This window comes from Fringilla coelebs, assembly GCF_963513975.1.
Source record: "Fringilla coelebs genome assembly, chromosome: Z".
NCBI classification, from domain to species: Eukaryota; Metazoa; Chordata; class Aves; order Passeriformes; family Fringillidae; genus Fringilla; species Fringilla coelebs.
This window is the reverse complement of record NC_140031.1, coordinates 33,007,164-33,026,286: the sequence shown is the minus strand read 5'-3', so window position 1 is coordinate 33,026,286 and position 19,123 is coordinate 33,007,164. Positions and strand designations below refer to the sequence as shown.

The 19,123-nt window shown below is 35.4% G+C and overlaps 1 protein-coding gene across 1 annotated transcript in view; it reads right to left on the bottom strand.

Moving 5' to 3' along the window:
• Window positions 1-19,123, bottom strand: part of CNTLN (centlein) — a gene marked incomplete at both ends in the record, with an annotated part of 182,794 nt that overhangs the window by 115,844 nt on the left and 47,827 nt on the right. The window contains 2 exon segments of the mRNA XM_084224713.1: window positions 8,996-9,151; window positions 18,266-18,400. Coding sequence (XP_084080839.1) covers window positions 8,996-9,151; window positions 18,266-18,400 — 291 coding nt within the window.

Sequence of the window (19,123 nt, the reverse complement as noted above, 5' to 3'; positions counted from 1 at the left end):
CATCTTGTCCATTACAAATATCTTTTTACTACAGTAGTTGTTAGTTGCTTTAAAAACTACATTTTGACTTCTTTCTGATGATTTTAAATTACTTTTTTAATGAATTGAGTATTTCTAGAAACTGGAAGACCATTCTGTCAAGTTTTGACCAGCAAAGGGTGCAAGAATGAGAAATGTTTACTGTATATAAATTAAACTTTAAATTTTCTAACAGCAAACCCAAATAATTGTAATATAAAAAGCACTTTTTTAGGAATATGTGATATCTCCTTTTTTTAATGCTGTATAATTACCAAGACAGAAAATTAAGCTCAAACATGGACTTCAAAAATTCACACTGCAATAGTGGGTATATTGGACTAAATCTAGAACTGCTAAAATAAACTAGAGACACCCAGCCAAGCTAAATTCTTTTACCATTTATATTTCAGTCAAAATCAGTATTTTAAAGATTCTACTACCTAGGTCTAATAAACTGAAGCCACTGAAAAACTGATGTTAAAAACCAGAAAGTCATACTCTGAAAATACATCTTGATGGATTTTTGCACGGCAATAATGAGAGCAGTTTTGAAATATTTCCTTTATATATTTCTCACGTGGATCTAACTTTGTATTTTAGTTTAAAAATCTGGGGGTTTTTTTGTCTAATAATCTTAAATTATATATATGTGCAATCTATGTACTTCCATTGTTTTACTGGTATTTTCTATTCTGACTACTTTTAAAAACTTCATAATGAGAAATTATGATACTGCATTAAGTAGAACACACATACCTGTCAAATGCTACATTTACAAGTGGAAACTTTTATATGCCTGTTAATTACTGTTTCTTGATCAAGTAACACCTCTTTGATGACACTGTCTTTGGTGTCTGCACACACAAAGAAAGTAGGAGTCAGAGCAGAAATGACTGCTTCAATTCAGTAAATATATTTATGTATTCTTATTTACATGGATAATAGTTATACTATTATAGGCATACTAACTGAACAACTAAATGCATACATAGTAAGACATAAATATAAATTTTCTGTAATGCAGACTGAAATTTTTCATCACACACATTACCAGAATAGCCAAATAAAAGAAAACAAACATTTGTTCTCACCAATTAAGAACACAGCATTTTAAAAAGGCATTTTAACCTATAATGGAAAAAAACAGATATTCTTGCTAACAAAGCCAACACCAAAAAAATAATTTTTGCCGAACTCATTGTAATTCGAAAAAGAAAAGCTCGAGCCAAGGAAAGAGTCTCTGTAACACACATAACACTAATGTACTATACTCATAGCTACCCAGTATCTGAAGAAGATACCTCACTGTGTCAACAGACTGCTAGCATGTCTCACAGGCTGAACTTTCAGCAAGGCATTAATCTGAACATGCTCAAGAAATCAGTACTCCATAGCAGAAATAAAATTGTACTTAAACCAACTTCTCTTCTTAGGAAGGATTGCTTAAAAAATTTTAATAGGAAAACTAATAGGTGTCATTGCTTTGCTGTCTTGTTAACCAAGCTTCTGTTCCAAACCCATTGTATTCTGATGCTGCAGTCAAGAAACAGTTAGATGAGTTACAAGATTCCTTTTAATAACACTTGACTTCAGAATTTTACAAATTACTGGAATTCTGGTTATATAACAGGCCAAGAGAAGGTAATCACTGTTTTTCTCCCCTCCAGAAACCCTGGCTGGGCAACCAACACAATAATCATTACTTTTCTGAAATTTATACTGGATAGTAAAGGTGGCGATGGCAAATTTGGCTGTAATCAAAATCCAGTCAAAAATGAGCCTTATGATACACTACCAAGAGGCATACTCCAGCCTTTCAACTAGAGCAACACTGCATATTAACAAAATTTGGGATATTTGTTACTGCAGAATGTAAGAATGACTTTTCATTTTACTCTTTGTGTTGTCACTTTTATTTAAATGATACAATTCTTCCTCCCTTTCATTTGTTTATATAACTTAGGAATTAAAGCATTTGAAAACAATCACAACTGCTAGATTGGGAAACTACCTAACATTTTGTGAGAAATTTGGAAACAACAATCAATCAGCCTTTCATTCTTCCTCTCATTTTCTACTCCCATAGGCTCTCAAAATCCACACAGGACAAAGTGAATTACTTCTTGCCTTTTTCCAAGGCAGATCAGAGATCATGCCTCTCAGGCAAAACTAATTCAATGTCCAGATAGATTGATATTTCAAATAAGTCCAAGCCATTAAATATTTGCATTGAAGTTTTTGTGCCTACTGGAGCTTATATTTATATTTACAGTTATATGCTTATATTTAGAAATGCTTTCTACAAGTGCAAGTTCAAGATTAGCCAATTTCTTATGGAAATAAGTATCTCACAGGAAAATAAACAGTTCATTTATCAAAACCATATAATGTCCTTCCAAATGAATGGAACATCAAGACACAGTTACTTCCAGCTATAACTATATAAGCTCATTAGCTAGATCATACTGGTATGACAATTTGCTGGTTTTATGACTAGCAGTACTTAAGTGGTTATAATTATAGTATCTGAAAGGTAGCATCCTAGTAAGATGAATGGAGAACATCAAAAATATTATGCTTTTTCCTAGTTGGCAGCCACATCCCCTAATGTAGCTAATGGGGGTTTTTTGGTAGTCAGCATTTGTCAGGACAAGACAAATAGCATGTCTTTTGCCTTGCACAAACTTTTCCAACCTTTCCTGCTTTGAAAAAAACAGCACTAACAAAAAACATATTCAAGCATAAAACTAGCTAAATCTAGACGTAAAAACCCTATTCACACTATTAATCTTTTAAAACTATGATTTATATACTTTTTTAAACAACACCAACATACTATTCAATAGCAATTGATAATATTCAGGGTTTTTTTAAAGGAATTTAACATCAGAAAATTTAAAAATTAAAATTAGCTCTGAGAAAATAACAGAGATAACCGAAACAGCTTCCAAGTTTCCATTTTGCTCCTCATCTTTTCTTTTTCTGTTTTGTAGATCAAATAAATGCTTAATACTTACATTGAATTATTTGGGGTTTAATTCTCTCTGACCCAGTTTTAGAAGAAGCACATATTTAATCACATTGCAGTAAGCACATTCCAAAATATTCAAAATTGCACAGCACAATGAAACAGGTTAACCCTTAATAAAGTTAGGTGTATACAAACAGGATGTAAAACAGACATCAGAGAGACAGAACATTGCATAGAATATCCAAAAGAAAACCAAAAATATAGAATATTATTTATCTCAGAACTAGCAAACCTGACAGAAGAAAATAATGGAATCTTGACTATATGTATGTGAACAGTTATACTTCACTTGAATGCAAATAGGAAATGAGATCTACCCAGTAAACTTTCTAATCCCCAAGAAAACGTACAAAAATAAATTTTGTTCATAAGATAAAAATAAATAGAGATATATTTTAAATAATTCCTTTCAACATCTTATGACATTTGACAGTGGAAAAGAAAAAGCACCAGCAAGTAACACACAAGTACTCTGCAAAAATTCTTGACTGACTGTACTTAGAGAATTTCTTCTTAACACATTATAGCTGTCCTTTCTCTGACAGGCAGCTTAGATTGTTACAGGTGAAGATACTTAAAAACAAATGAGAAAAGATTGAAGGTATCGAAATCAGTATACTGTAATAAATTTAGTCTATATGACATGAGAGCATTATTCATCAGTCAGAAAGGGTAAGTAATTTAGCTAAATTATACAGAAAGTAATATTTCCTTATTTCTCAGCTATCCTAACAATTTCCTGTATTGATTTACCTGATTTCATCAGAAAACACTTTTTTGGTACATCAATGAAGAGATACTTGAAACAGAAAACAAAATACCATCAAGAAAGCAAAAAATTCCTAACCAAAGCCAGGACCTCCAGAAGCAAAAGACGGAACTGTAATGGCTACTCACATGTAATGGAAAACACAGCCTAATAATGGTGGGAAAAGGAAATACTGACATATATTGAATATGTGTGATGGCAAAATTATCTTAGGTCAGACCAAGGAAAGCTGAGAAATTTTAAAAAAGAACCTAGTAAAACTAAATAATCAACTTATGATAATATTGGATGATATGTTAACCAGAATTGTAGCGCAATTGGAAACAAAAACCCTGCAGAGTTAAAACAGCTGAAACAAATTACCAACACTTAACAAGTTACAGGATTTACTTTAAAGTAGGTTTAGATTGCTCCTATGCACTAAATTCCAGCTAACAGGCAGGGTAGCTTTTTCAGTTCCATGATCCAAAAGGTCTTTAGTTGATACCATCATTAACGTTTCTATGGTATCAACTGAAGTATGAGAGTAGGGTCATTTGGGAGACTTTCTTCAGAAACTAACACTAAAGCAGATCCATCTAAAAAATGCAACAGTAACCACATTATGTGTACTGTGTATAAAGCAAGTATTCTCCTATATTAAATGTTTTATCAAAATACTCACACCCTAAAAAAGTATATTACAGAGACTCAAGTAAATAGAATCATAGAATCATTAAGGCTGGAAATGACCTTGAAGATCACCAAGTTCAACCTTTGACCACAGCCATTGTGTCAACTAAACCATAGCACTAATTGCTACATCCAGCTGTTTCTGAATCCAAACATACAGCAATATTGAACATATAGTAATGACATAAATTTTTAAAAGTTAGTCTAAATTAAGACAAAATAAAACTATAATGGAAATTATTACAGCACCATTGGAAAAATCCATGTTACAACCCATGCTTTTTATGAGAATTTGATAAGAACAAGGGCAGAAATCAGCTAAGAAACTCTACAGTGAAGGTGAAGAGACAGTGCAGACAATCTATATATAGCACATTCATGATATTTAGTTTAGTTTTATTTATATTCACTTTTCCCTTCACAAATGCTTGAATATTCTGCAGATATCAGTCTACACCATTACACACAGGAACTGCTGTGGTCCAAGAATACCAGCACAGGGTCCTTTAAGCATGAAACCATTGCCTGTGAGTGCACAATTTAATATCACCCTAAGAGACTCTTCAACTTCAACCTATAGGCACATCTGATGCCAAAATCTATTTGCTAGAATGTGACCAAGTGTACTAGTGTTTGGCAAGCAAGAAACAAAGACTACCTTCATTAATACACTTTCCAACTACAGAGAACAGTATCTGAGCTTGAACTAAAGTGTGGGAATCTGTTAAAGATCTAAGATCCCCAAAACCTTCCCAAGGCAGACATAAAAATGACAATACACTTATTACTTACGTGAGCTTTAGCTTATTTGACTGGACATTTGACTGGTAGTTTCTCTCCTGCCTTATCACGTGTGAAAAGGACTTAGGCTTTTCATTCCAATTTGAATAGGAATCTGCACTACCACTGGCATTTACAGATCTATATAGGGGTTACATAAACACCTTTATTTTTAACTATGCTTAAAGGTTGCCGCAATTACAAAAAATACTAGAAGTGTAAAACAACCATATTATGGTCAACACAGTAACTTAACGTTCTGATGACAATTTCATGGGCTTGAAGGAAAGCAAACTACTTCTACAAGACACCATGAGAAGGACTAGCAAAGGCAAATGCAGGTACAAAATAACTTCTGAAAATTTATCTCTCATGTTCCTATTTTTACCTACTTGCTGATGCACTTTATGCAGATTTCTGCTATGCCTCGTAACTGGAAACTCTTACTGTGCTTTCTAATTACTACATCTAAACAGTCTAATTCGACTACTGTAGAATGCTTTTCTTCACCCACAGACATGCACACTACCACTATTCATAGTACTCTCTATCTGAGAGCTGAGTTCCAGGACATAAATTATCATTTCCTGTTGAATGACAATGCTATTTCCACTCCACTAAAAAGGCCTTCCACTTTTAAATGACTTTTAATCAGTATGATTAACATGGATCCTAAAGGCCACATCAGATCAAGCAAAAGTAAAGCATTATAAAAACAAAGGCCTTAAATTGTAAATTTCAGAAAACTGTGATAAACTGGTGAAGGACTTCAGAATCTCTTCTTGTCTTATTATCCCTAGTATTGATTGAAATCTTTCCACCTTGAAATTGTTGATGAGGACAAACCTATTGAGTCTCATTAAACCCAGCATAGGAATGAAGTCCCCAGAGCATTTGGGACCACTAAAGCAGATGCTACACATTTTAGAAAAATATTCTCTATCCTTGAGAATATGAACTACAGCTGCAATATGAAATAGACATCAATTTATTTCCATAAAAGCTCTAATATAAAGAAGTTGTTGTAGAACACAGCATCCTTAAAATTTGTACTTAGAGAAAAAAGGTATGTGAAGTCAACCCAACTTGATAAAAGAGGTTACAGATCTTTACATGCTGCTCACTACAGCTAGTGAGCTGTAGTGAAAATTTGTGGATCTCAATAAATTTACACATAATTCAAAGCAAGTTTATGACCTCAGATTTATCAGAAATATTTTTGCTTTTTTCAGTCTCCTGCTTCATACTACACATCAACATCAGCACAAAAACCTGTTTTTCTCAATGGTACCCTGTTAACATGAACTTAGATTATGTGAGCCAACCATACTGCCAGAGCTAGAGCACATAGTGCCTATCTGACCACTAACAGAGAGGTCATTGATCTTGCTGTAAGGGACAATATATCATAGGATGTACACGCTGATAGGCTCAATGCCATTTGAAGAAGTAGGAAAATATTCCTTTGTGACTGTATTTATGGAATAGCTGACACATCCTTATCTAGCTGTTGCAGACTGCATATTATTAATGCAGGGAAGACAAACACAACACAGATTTGTCTGCAATACTTCGCGCCTCTCTCATTGAAGCAAAAAAATAGACATATTATTTCTATAGATGCTAAGTTTTCCAAAAGCCTGCTGTGACTTCGGTACGACTGCATATCTTGTGATTTGAAAAATCCACATTACTTGACACAATTGCAATTGGCTATTTTATACAGTTCTGATCAGAAATACAGAATAGGACTGTCACGATAAATTAATTCCTTTCCCCTTCCAAAGTTCTCTTTACTCAACTTGCCACAAACATTAGCTCTATTCCACTGTGACTCAGGAACTTCACTTACTCCTTTTTTTCACTGTTTTTTTTCTCTTTTTTCCCTATTTTTTTCAGGTTTGATATTTTACAAAAAGACAACTTAGCAGTTCCACAACAGTAATTTTTTAGCAGATACGAGCTGGATTTTGCTTGTTTAAGATAGCTTACTCCTCCATGTTAAAAAATATTGAATTCAACATTTCCAAACCAGCACATTTCAGAGTCTTTTGTAAACTGGGACTATTTGGCAGCTATCAAAAATTAGGGCTTATCTTCTAAACCACACTACTCTTGTTATAAGGTAAGATAGGCAGAAGCTTTAAGTTCTGCCTAGACTGACTAAGAACTGTGAACCATCTTTCTGAAGCAATCCTAAATACTGAACCAAGCCCAGACTAGAAGTGGCTTGACCCCACAGCTGTATTAATATAACCATCAATTTTAATCCAGTTTTATTTTCTTTCATATTGTATTGTTATAGAACTTGTCTGGAAGAATATGGTTTTATAGATACCAGTGAAGACATGTCATACTCTTTCTTTTTTCTTTTTTTTTTTTTTTTGAGTGACTCAAAGGATTTATTTAACACTTTCAGAAGCACTGACTAGAGAATGGAAAAAAACCTAGCAAATCCTGACACCTCTATTCTGTTTTCTTTTTATTCTAGAATTTGCTCTGTCTTGCCCTACATAGATGAATTCCTCCTGCCTTTTAAATGTTCTGAACAACTTTGACAGAAGGTCTACCTGTAGCTTGACTGAGCTACCACTGCAATGCAGAAATTATTTAATATCGTTATTGTATTGTCACTGTAGTCAAATGAACTGTAGAGTTTTCTAGGGTCGTTTGGGTTTTTTCCACTCTTTTTTATATGCAACAGCTCTTTATGCTGGCATTCCACACAATTCCAAATTACCTTAGCAAACCACATCACATGGTACAATGTCAAGTAGACAAGAATGTGCTGGGCACTACAAGCTATAAACGCTGAACAAACACACCCTTGGAAACCCAGTATTGATTCTGCTTTGACTCAGTTCTAGCTCCACAATTTTATTACAATCTGCACACTCTAAGAAAGATGACAAAGGAAGAAAAATTTTTGGGGGAACAGCACTGGCAATATACAACTTCAGAAGACAGTTCCAAGATAGTAGAAGGCATGTGAAAGTTGCTTATAGAAATTCTTTCTTGTCTGCTTCCTTCTAAGAAGGAAGCAAACATATTTTTTGCATTTCTTAGAGACTGAAAAAATATATAAGCTCATAAACCTGAAAGAAGTTCTGAGTAGTGAGTGTTTGGCAGACCATTAGAGTGAACGTTTTCCCTGACATTCACCAAAAACATAAAACCATTCTGCAAATGTGTGTATTGTTCCAACTTTGTGAACTAGTTAACCATTTCAAAAGATATTATAGCAACAATTTTTCCAGTTAATTTTTATAGAGCAGGTTTTTGTGTCTTAAACCACTAACATTCTTTGAATTCACACAAATACTTTGTTTAGTAAAAAGAATATCTTCCCCTGAACTATGAAAATCAATTTCGACAATTTAGTAATTGAAAGCTCCTGTCCTATAGAAGAGGAAGAAGAAAAACATAATTAACACCAAATCAGATAAAGAAATTTATTTGCTTGGCAATTCAATCCTACTTTTATTCAGATGCAACGAAATTTTAATTTTTTAAGGCTGATCAATTCAACGTATGCAAGAGGCCATATATGCTGGTACGCAATCAGACCAATAAACTCAGATACTCAATTATATTTTGGCAATAATAGAGAATAAGAGATCTAAAAGACGCAAAACTACAAAGAGCTTTGATTACTCTGTGTATTGATATTGTACAGATGGATATTAAAATGAACCCTATGAGCATAAAGCAGAAAAACATACTTTTTGATATACTGTTTTAGCTGTGCAAGCATATTCTTGGTCTTGCAGTACTTTTTGTGTATCAGCATTGAGAGCCTCTAGCTGCTTTATCAGCTCAGCCTGCTGTGTTCTATCTTCAATGTTTTGTCTGTAAAGATTCTGTAGCTCCTTTCCTTCCTGTGCAAAACAAGCAACAAAGAGAAATTAAGAAAAAGAACAATGACCTCTGCTAAAAAATTGTATGCAAATAATTTTACTGTAGATAATGAACTTCCTATCTTCATTTATTTTTCTGTCAATTGCCTTACAAACACTGTAAGTTACATATAAAATATTTACCATACACTTTTGAGAAATACCTAAAAGACAGTTAACTTTCAAAATAGAATGCCTTTCTATTTCCCTGTAATGCTTTAACTGCTCTAAAATAAACACATTTTCACTACTACATCTTCTTCTAATCAATATTCAACTAACTCTTTAGCAGTAAGTGTCAAAATGTAAAACACACAGAATACATCAACTGTGAATAAGTTGTAGTTTTTTTTTACCTAGAACAATCAGAAAAAGACAAAACCTTTTCCTGAACTTGCTGAGTACATGTGAAGCAACCTTTTTTTCTGACAGGCATCTACTGCCTAGACACATGAATATGTTCGCTGATAAATTACTTTTTGTCTGCAGGTACAGCATACTGCAACAACCATAAATAAAGTAAGAAAAACCTTTGGTGCATATAACATAATATAAGCCCTATAAAGACCATAAGAGGAATGGTGTTGTAATGCAACCATAGGATAGATCAAGTATAATCAGCTTTCTTAATAATTTCACTGTACTGCTGATGGATTTTCTAAATTAAGATCAAAGCACAGTAACACAATAAACAATGATTAAGACTTTGAATATTTTCTGCAACATATATTGAAAGTATTGATGACTCTATTAATCTCTGCTTATATATTTTCTACTAATTCCCTTTTAATTCACAAGCACATTTCAAACTAATATTACACAGAGATACCAAAATATATATTTAGCACTCCAACTAATTTTCTTCCTTACTTCCTCAAAGAATTTTAACCTCTAGCACATATGTAATATTTCTGTGACTGGAATTATCATTAACAGGAGTTATCATTGCATTTTTCTAATGCTTCTGGCGATATCCAGGTAAAGATGAGTGTATAAAAGGTAAGCAGCAATACCAACTTCATTGTCTTCTACCAGGAAAAACAGAATGACAAATAAACAATTTTAAGGGAAGTTCACAAAAGTTTTTCCTAAAACCTGTGCCACTAATTAGAATTTGTGACTGAATGATTATTCAATACAGATACATCTGAATAATTACATACAAATTTAAACTACACGTGCAATACAACAGTCAGACAGTTTTATTTTGTTAAAAAGCACCATTTCAGAAAGCCTGTTAAAAGGGCAACACAGAATAACACTGAAGGACACACTAACCACTAGGACTTAACACGAAGTCCTGCTGTTCTGAATGAATTGTAAAGCAGTTCCCCAAAGTTAACAAAGGTAGAGATACACTAAAGACTCCTGATGTACGGAAGTGCAACTGCAGTATGTATTGTATATGTACTAATTTAATTTGGTTCAGAAGAATAGCAGCAGAACTACAGACAAGTTATATATTAGGGCTTTCTGACAGCTCTACAACAGGCTTCCAAACAAGCTCTTCTTTAATTTTCCTGACTGCATGTATAAAATTGAAAATAACACATCTTTTCACTGCAGTTGAAACACAGATTATATTAATTTTGCACAGGTCCTCCAATCAAATCTTCATTTTGTTATGGAAAGGAAAAACATGGGATAATGTTGAATCCTCACCACCAGTCTGCTATATTGCTACTCTTTAATTTGCATGCAAACATCAATGCAGTTATCTGTGTCTGTCACCCGAGAATGCAGTATTATGTGTTCTCTAATGGTCTGCCCACAAAGTGTATTAAGGTCAATGGGAATCTTTTTTGTTGACTTTATCAGACTCCCAGTTATTCCTTAAGGGGAGGTGGTGGGAGGGGGAAACTAAATCTTGCAGCCACACAAGAACCACAGCGAAGTCAGAAGACATTAACACATTTGTTTATGTTAAAATCAAGGCTTTTAAAGTGTAAGAAAATTCAGTCACAGTTCCATTACAATACATTCCAGAAATCAAACTTTATTCATACTTGTACTTTAACGTGCTTTTGTCTTTAGTGAATGAGGCACTATTTTTACATTGTAAATGAATGGGGAAGCCATCTTTTATTTCACTTTTACAGACCAATATTGAAATTATGCTAACCTTTACCAGGCACTATTCAGTACCAAGTGCAATACAAACAAATACACATAAATAAGCATTTTGATAACAGATGGGCCAAATAAACGAGGGGAGTTTTAAATTAGGAATGGCTGGGATCAAAGATGTCAATGAAATGGCAAGTGAGGGAGCTGTGGCCTGGACTGGCAGGCAAAAGCAGACAGGTAAATACGGACAGGGAAGACCTTGTGATGAGCAGCAGAATGTTCAGGGAGGATGTTCACTTTATGCACATAAATAACAGAGTTCTGACAGTATGAGTGAGGTTTATAAGAGTCTTCCTGGTGAGAGGAGAAACGGGTGATAATGTCTTCACAAACCACTCATTCTAAAAGAATCAGTGAAGTTCTGGAGAAATGGGTGTGGGGGTCTTCATGAATATCAAGCCACACAAGTTTGTTGCAGAACCAAGTGCAGGCTGAGCTTCAGGGAAAAATCTGCAGGCTTACTAGACTCATGAATATTAACTTTTCCAGCCAAGGTGGGCTTAAAGCTAACTTTCACAGCCATGCAATGCATAATGGGGATGAGTGGGATACAGCTTACAGGGGGAAGTAGTAGGTGATTCAGGAAGGCTGTATCTTCCTAGAATCTCAGCCAAAGGGGTGTGGAGGGATAGAATGTAAGAAAATAGTGCAGAAGGTAGTCTCACATCTGAGGAGTTACAGCTGTACTAATCACCAAAGATTAGGAACAGGCCTGCCCTTAATAGGCCACAGCTGTGTCCAATAAGAAGAGTGATACAGAAGAGTGGGTTAGCTGGTTGACAAAAGAATTGGAGTTGGTTCGCTGTGCTGTGAAGAGAGATGGGGTTTGTTGGCTGTGCTGGGAAGAAGAAGGAGTCAGTGCTGTGAGGAGCTGCCCGTGAGAAATCACCGAGAAGGTATGGAAGTTTTGCAATAAGATGACAACAACGGGGAAAGGAGGAGGGGGGCCACATTCAGTCAGGAGTTTATGATAAAGGAGGTTGTGTCTTCCAAAAACCCAAGACTCCTCTGTCTCCTTTGTAGAAACTGGCCTTTTACAGTGTGATTTTCCAGACACCAGAAAATCAGCTGAACTGGGTGCCTGTCTGAAGCTGCGGTTCAAACAGAAACATCTTCATGAAAGACAACAGGAGGAATAAGAGCTCTGTCTGCACCTGCTGGACTCAGTGGGATCACAGAGACAAGGTAGGACAACTCACATGACTGAAGCTCTGCCATGCATGGATACAGGTTGCTTAGGAAGGCCTATGTTCAAACAGAAGGTTCTGGGAAACTAGAGCAGTCAGTTTAGTGCCTGGGAAGGTGATGGACCATGTAGTGGAGAAGAGGATCACTGGGAGTTATAAGAGGAAATAATATTTACAGATTCAGAAAGTATTCTGAGTTGGAAAGGGACCACAATGATCATCAAGTACAACTCTTAAGTAAATGGCTCATATAGGGACTGAGCCCACAACCTTGATGTTATTAGCACCTTCTCTCAGGAAATTCCTATCTTATTGGATAAGGAGTGAGCACCTGATATTCTTCTTTTTGATTGCAGTAAGACTATTGACACAGTGTCCCATAAAATGTGATAGTGACAGACTGATGAGGTATAGGCTAGATAAGCAGACAGTAAAGTTCCCTTGAACTGGTAGACTACTGGGTTTGAAGAGTTGTAATCAATGACTGCAAAATTCAGCTCAAGGCCAAGCACTAAAGGAGTAGCCTAGGGGCTAACATTAGGGCCACCACTTTTCAACATCTTCATTAATGACCCAGACAATGATACAGAATGCACAAGGGCAGCCTTGCTTATGACACAAAAAAAGGGGGATTGCACAACAGATCTTTGGCTGCCATTGAAAGGGACCTTCACAGATCAGACTGCTGGAACAGCAACCTCATGAAGTTCAACAGAGACAAGTGCAAATTACTGCCCCAGGGGGTAAAAATCCTGCGTAAAAGCCCAATCTGGGAACAGACCAGCTGGAAAGCACCTTATCAGAAAATGCCCAGGGGATCCTGGTAGACACCTGAATGGCCATCAGACAGCAATATGACCTTGTGCCAAATGCCAATGACATCCTGAGCTTTTAAGATGATCCACTGCCAGCAGGGCAAGGGAGGTGATACTTCCCTCTCTAGTCAGAAGTTTTAAAGCACATCTTGGTGCTATGTCTGGGCTGCCCAGTACAAGAGAAACATGGACATGGCTGGAGAGAGCCAATGAAGGGCCACAAACATTGCAGCATCTGCTGCATAAGAGAGCAGCATAGAATATATAAAGAGGCTAGGAAAGCTGGGTCTGCTCAGCCTGGAGAAGGAAAAGTTCAGTGACAACTGAACTATCAACATCTATAAATACCTGATGGCAATCTAGAAAGAAGATGCCGATGGACTCTTGTAAGTGGTACTTAGTGACAGAAAAAGAGGCAATAAGCACCAATAAAAACCAGATGAAATTCCAGCTAAACATGGTAAAAATATTTTTATCACTTGAAAATGGCCAAACATTGGAAGAGCCCACTCAGAGAGGTTGCAGAGTCTCCATTCTTGGACAAACTGATTGGACACTGTTCTGGGCAGCCTGCTGTAGCTGATACTGCTGGAGCAGAGGGCCGATCTGCTGGAGGAGTGTACTACACAGTCTTCAGAGGTGTCTGCCAGTTTCAGCCACTAAGTGACCTCGGTGATTCCGTTACTAATTTGCTTGTCCTGTGCTCAGAGTATTTAAAATCAACCTCAAAATATTTATTAACATGCTTACTCTAAGCAGCAAAAAAGAAACATTCTACAAGACAGATACCTTATCCTGTCACTGCAGTAGGATACGGATGTCAAGTCCTCAGAAAAATTTTTGTCTTGGGTGAGCATGTAACAAACTAAATAAACTAAAATATACACCTCATCTGACCAGTAACAATATTGAAATCACTACTATTGCTTAGAGCAGAGACAGCTTTGGTGCTCACAAACATTTCCTTCTATCCCTAAAACATAAGATTAAATAAAACCTTTCCATCCTTGCAGGGGCAAGGGACCTTATATGCCCCGATCAAGAGTTTTAGTGTAACCTGTGGCTTCCCAGAGATGTAAATGAAGTCAGTAGCTATTGTCATTCCACAAGCTATGGAATGTGCTGTGCTACAAACAATTAAAAACATACACATCACTTCAGGTGATGTTCTTAGCTTAGTTTCACCACCAAAATTCTGGTGAATATACCAGGACTTTGAGAATCTCAGCTGTCCCTGTTACCAAGGGAATACAAGATCGTTTGGGGTAATTCAAGAAATCTCTAAATCCCACTACCTGCAGTTTAAAAATACAACACCGTGACAGGTCCTACACATTATGACTTCTCATGGAAATGGCATAAATATTACAAAATGGTTTGCAGCACACTGCAAAGAACAACCTGAAAAATCCAAGAGCAGCAAAACAAGACCTGAGTAAAAATCTGACTGCCTCATAATTTACAGCACACAAGTTAATAGTAACTGCATTGGAAGGGGTGGTGGGCAGGGTGGGGGCACACATGGTGGAGGAGTAAAAATAGAAACATTATTACAGAAAAAAACAGTTGTAAAATCACCAGGTATTTACACCAGAGTTGGACTAGATAAGAATCAAAGGAATGACGTCATGGCCCACATTTCCACCAAAACACTGGGGCAAGAAATTCAAATTCATTTTAGAATAGATTTTACTATATTTGTAAACAGTTTAATGTTTCCTGGATACTTGTAACAGCAAGTCTCAAGCCTCAGTGAGTCAATCAAACCGCTCCAGTTTGATGTTCAGAGCTCCATCAGAGCTGTGTCAGACCACAAAGTTCTAGACCCTGATATTTAGCACAATCTTAAACCAAGAATCACCAAGCTCAATAACATGAAAATGGAAAGGTTACCATGGACTCTAAAGGTATGCAGAAAATCTGTACTAAATTAAACCATAAAAAATATAACAAGAAAATGCATGCCACATTCAGAAGTTTGAAACGAAACTCAGTAAGGTGAAGAGTGCTTTGCAAAAATTAAGCCAAAAAAGGTAATGGCTTCTTGAAGACATTCACTATACAGGATGTATCCAGTAATTACTGTTTGGTCACTGGTCTTAGAAAATTTAACTTCCACACCTCAAAAGTATGTAGCAGACTTTTACTGCTATATGGCAGTATTTTCAAAACCACCTTGTTATCTGAAGAACCAGAGTTGCACTGGAGTATTTCTTCAAAGTTTGATCTCTGCTAATTTCCTGAAGAAAACAATTCTTTTAATATCTACACACACATCTACTGTTAACTAAAAAAAACCTTTTGCCAACAAACTCACAGATATGCACAACACGGGAAGTGGTGAATGCACAAGAAACAGAGCACTAGCCCAGTACGTACATATTCCCTTGGAGACCTGCAATTGAACTTAACATAATGTAAAAATTCCCTTCTGCAATTGAACTTAGCACATAATGTAAACATTTCAGATAGATTACCAAGGCGTCATCAGAAGTTGTATTTTTCTGAATCTGCCTATGTTGCATCTGAAAGAAGACACCAAATGAAGGAAGCCAGTTGCCTTTCTTTCTGTCTTCTTCTAGAGCTTGTTTCTAATAATTTCAATTGTGCTCCTGCTCTGTTTTCAAATAATGAGAAGGTGGGGAAGGTAGGAAGGCAGCAAACAGTGAGACAGAATATTGGGGAGAACAGACACATTTACAAGCCAGATTGTTTTTTTGAGCTCTGAAATTTGAAATTAATGATGGGAAACTGAAGATAGATAATAAGGAGGATGGGGTATTTTTCACACTATTTGTCCAAGAATTTTTTGACAGCATCAAATGACAACCAAGAATTCAATGTGGTACTTTCATAAGGCTAAATTTTAAATGGATTTTAAAAAAACGCAACCACATTACCATAAAAATGAAAAATTAAATGCTTTCATCATTAAGTCAACACAGTTGCAAGACTTAGGCCTAGGAAAATGAGAAGATAGAAAGACTTCCTTTTCTCCTCAGGTTTTTTCCTTTAACTAAAGAGTTGTTACTTTAATTTAAATAAGAGTTTATCTTCTTTTTACAAAGACTTGTTTAATTTTGATGCCATTTTTAATCGAGAAATAACAGAAAAGCAATTTTCTCTACATATTGACATCTCGGAAGATAAGGAGAAAATTCAGTATTCTAGACCATAAAAGTACAGAATATTTGCAATTCTTAGTATGTATTGCTAACTACTGAAACTGTGAATTTTACATAATATGAGCTTAAGCCTTCTTTCTTCATAACAGAAATGTCACCAAGAAATTTGTAGTTGAAGTTCATTGAGAAAGATTAGCATACAACTAATTATAATGATACTGATCAAACATATACATACAGACATGTGAAGCATAACTCGCATACTAGTGATATTCAAAAATGCTATTACTTATTGCAATACCACTAAGAATCTAGTAAGGAAAACATTGGAGCACACAAAACCCCCCATATGACTGATTTTCCAAATAGCTTCCCACAAATCTAGAGGATTTGTTATATAGAAAAACACAGAAGAAGACTTCACTTCAAAAAAAGTGTAGTCTTCATCTCTTTATTAGCTCCTGTTTAGATCTTATGGTCAAAAATGTCTTTATTTTACTTCCATATTTTAATGAGGTGTTTGTGCCAAATTCTAAGAGATTGTTTTGCAAAGAATATCAAAGAATTTATTTTGAGAAATTAGAAGTTCAAAGATTTGGCCAACTTAGATTGCAATATCCGAAGCTGAAACCAGCAAGCAGTAACTTTGCAAACTTGACTACCTGACTCTAAAATGCCTTCTTTGCTGTCCCCAGTCCTCACACATATATATTTTTCTGAGAACAATTTCAGGAGATAAATTGTCCATTGCTGAATTTCACAATTTTCACAATTTCCACAACTTTCAATACAATCTCCCAACAAGCTTACGCATGTTTATTGACTTTTTAAAACCCAATTGGTATTATTCCTTTTAAACATGAAAATAATTTTTCTTGTAAAGACATCATTTTTCTTGTAGAGACTTCCACATAACAAGACTTCAAGATGATGATTTAGTTCAGGCGCATCAAAAATATTATCTCTTGGTTTTTGTTTTTGTTTTTTTTTTTGTTTAAAAAAATCTTGGATACTGACTCCCTACAGAAAGATTATTTGTGCTTGGAAAGTAAAGAGGAGTATCCATACCAGTGATTTCTACTTCCCAACTGCAGCTCTTCAGGCAAAACCACCATTTAAAGGAATATTGAAGGGAATATTACTAATCTAACATAGGAATGAAAAAATGTGTATGCCTCTGAAATTAAGAAAACATGGACAATTTCCTGACCATTGACTTAGAGTTACCAATTATCTTCTGACATTACCTTAATTCTGGGGAATTCAGTAGTCTTTTCAATTAATACAATTCATTTGGTCCTTTAGTTCTTTTCCAAGACACAATTAATGCAGCACTAATCTTACAGATTCATTGTAAAGAAATAGTGTGTTAGACCTAAGATAAAGCCTAAATCACTGCACTTTAAACCTTTAACACAGGCCTACGTAGACTTTTGCTGACTTGTCAGATTTGAATATAATTAAAAAGTTACACTTAGGCTTAAAGCTTTTTCAAGTTTAGGGTGTTTAGACTCTCTAATTAATGTTCAAGTCCCTAATCATATTGTTACTGTATTACTTTTTTCTGTGTTGAGACTGGTTGCTCTCTGACACAAATGCAAATTGCAGAAGTATAATTTCTTAAGTCTATCACTACTCAAAACCAGCTAAGACATACAAGAGTCAAAATGTATCAGGAAGAGTCTACATAAACTGGCAGTCTTCCAAAAGCGTTACATCTTGTGAACAGAATGGCAAAACACACGGTTACACAAAAGTATCTTCAATGCATGATACTGCTTTCTAATTGAAAAAACAGCCTTTTTGAGAGGATTCAGACTTAAAGTTACTATGAAATACTTACTTAGGTCCAACCACATCACAATCCTTTTGGAAAAGTTTTTCCTGTGTCACATCTATCTGAGATGAGAAGTTACTGCATATACTGTGCAAGCTTTTTATTTGTTCTCTTGTCTCTGCTAAATCAGTTTCCGAATTCTGCGAAGAAAGCAATTGAAATGCATTATGAAGAAATCATTAAAATCTGCTATGCAAGTTATCTATGTATATAGATATATGGATGTGCCCATACATACATGCATACATACATTTATTGCAGTCTAAGCCAATACATATAAGTAGGTGCATACTCATGTATGAAAAATGTGAAATACCAGGGAAAAAAATGTACTTCAAATTTTAGGTGTTGACCTTTTCTTTACTCTGAAGTCTTCCTTAATTCAGTTGCTGGATGTAGAAGGAAGCACCTGAATCAAACCTCTGCAACCTTCCCTATTTAACTACTAAACTGATTGAACCTTGTTTTCTATATAGAAGTTCCTAAAAAAAGCAGCTATGCATTCATTGTTTCAACCTCTCACAAAAATTCACAGTATCACGTATATGAATGAAGAATCATAGACACAGATTCATTTTTGAGACTGCTTGTTAAATCTGCTCTTATTTTGCACTGCTAATTCAGTGCAAGGAATAGTTTCTTCGGGAGAAGAAACAGCATACCAGACAGAATTTCTGAAAGTGCTCACTGAAAACAATGCAAAAGAGCAAGGGTCTGTCTGCCTTTTACCATGAGCCCTACTGTAGAAGATAGCCAGCAAACTGCAAAGGTGTATCTAGGAAACACAGCAGCAAGGCAGCTTACTCAAACAAGACTTCAACATCTATATAAGCCTTGCTGGAGTTCCCTAAGACATCAGTCCT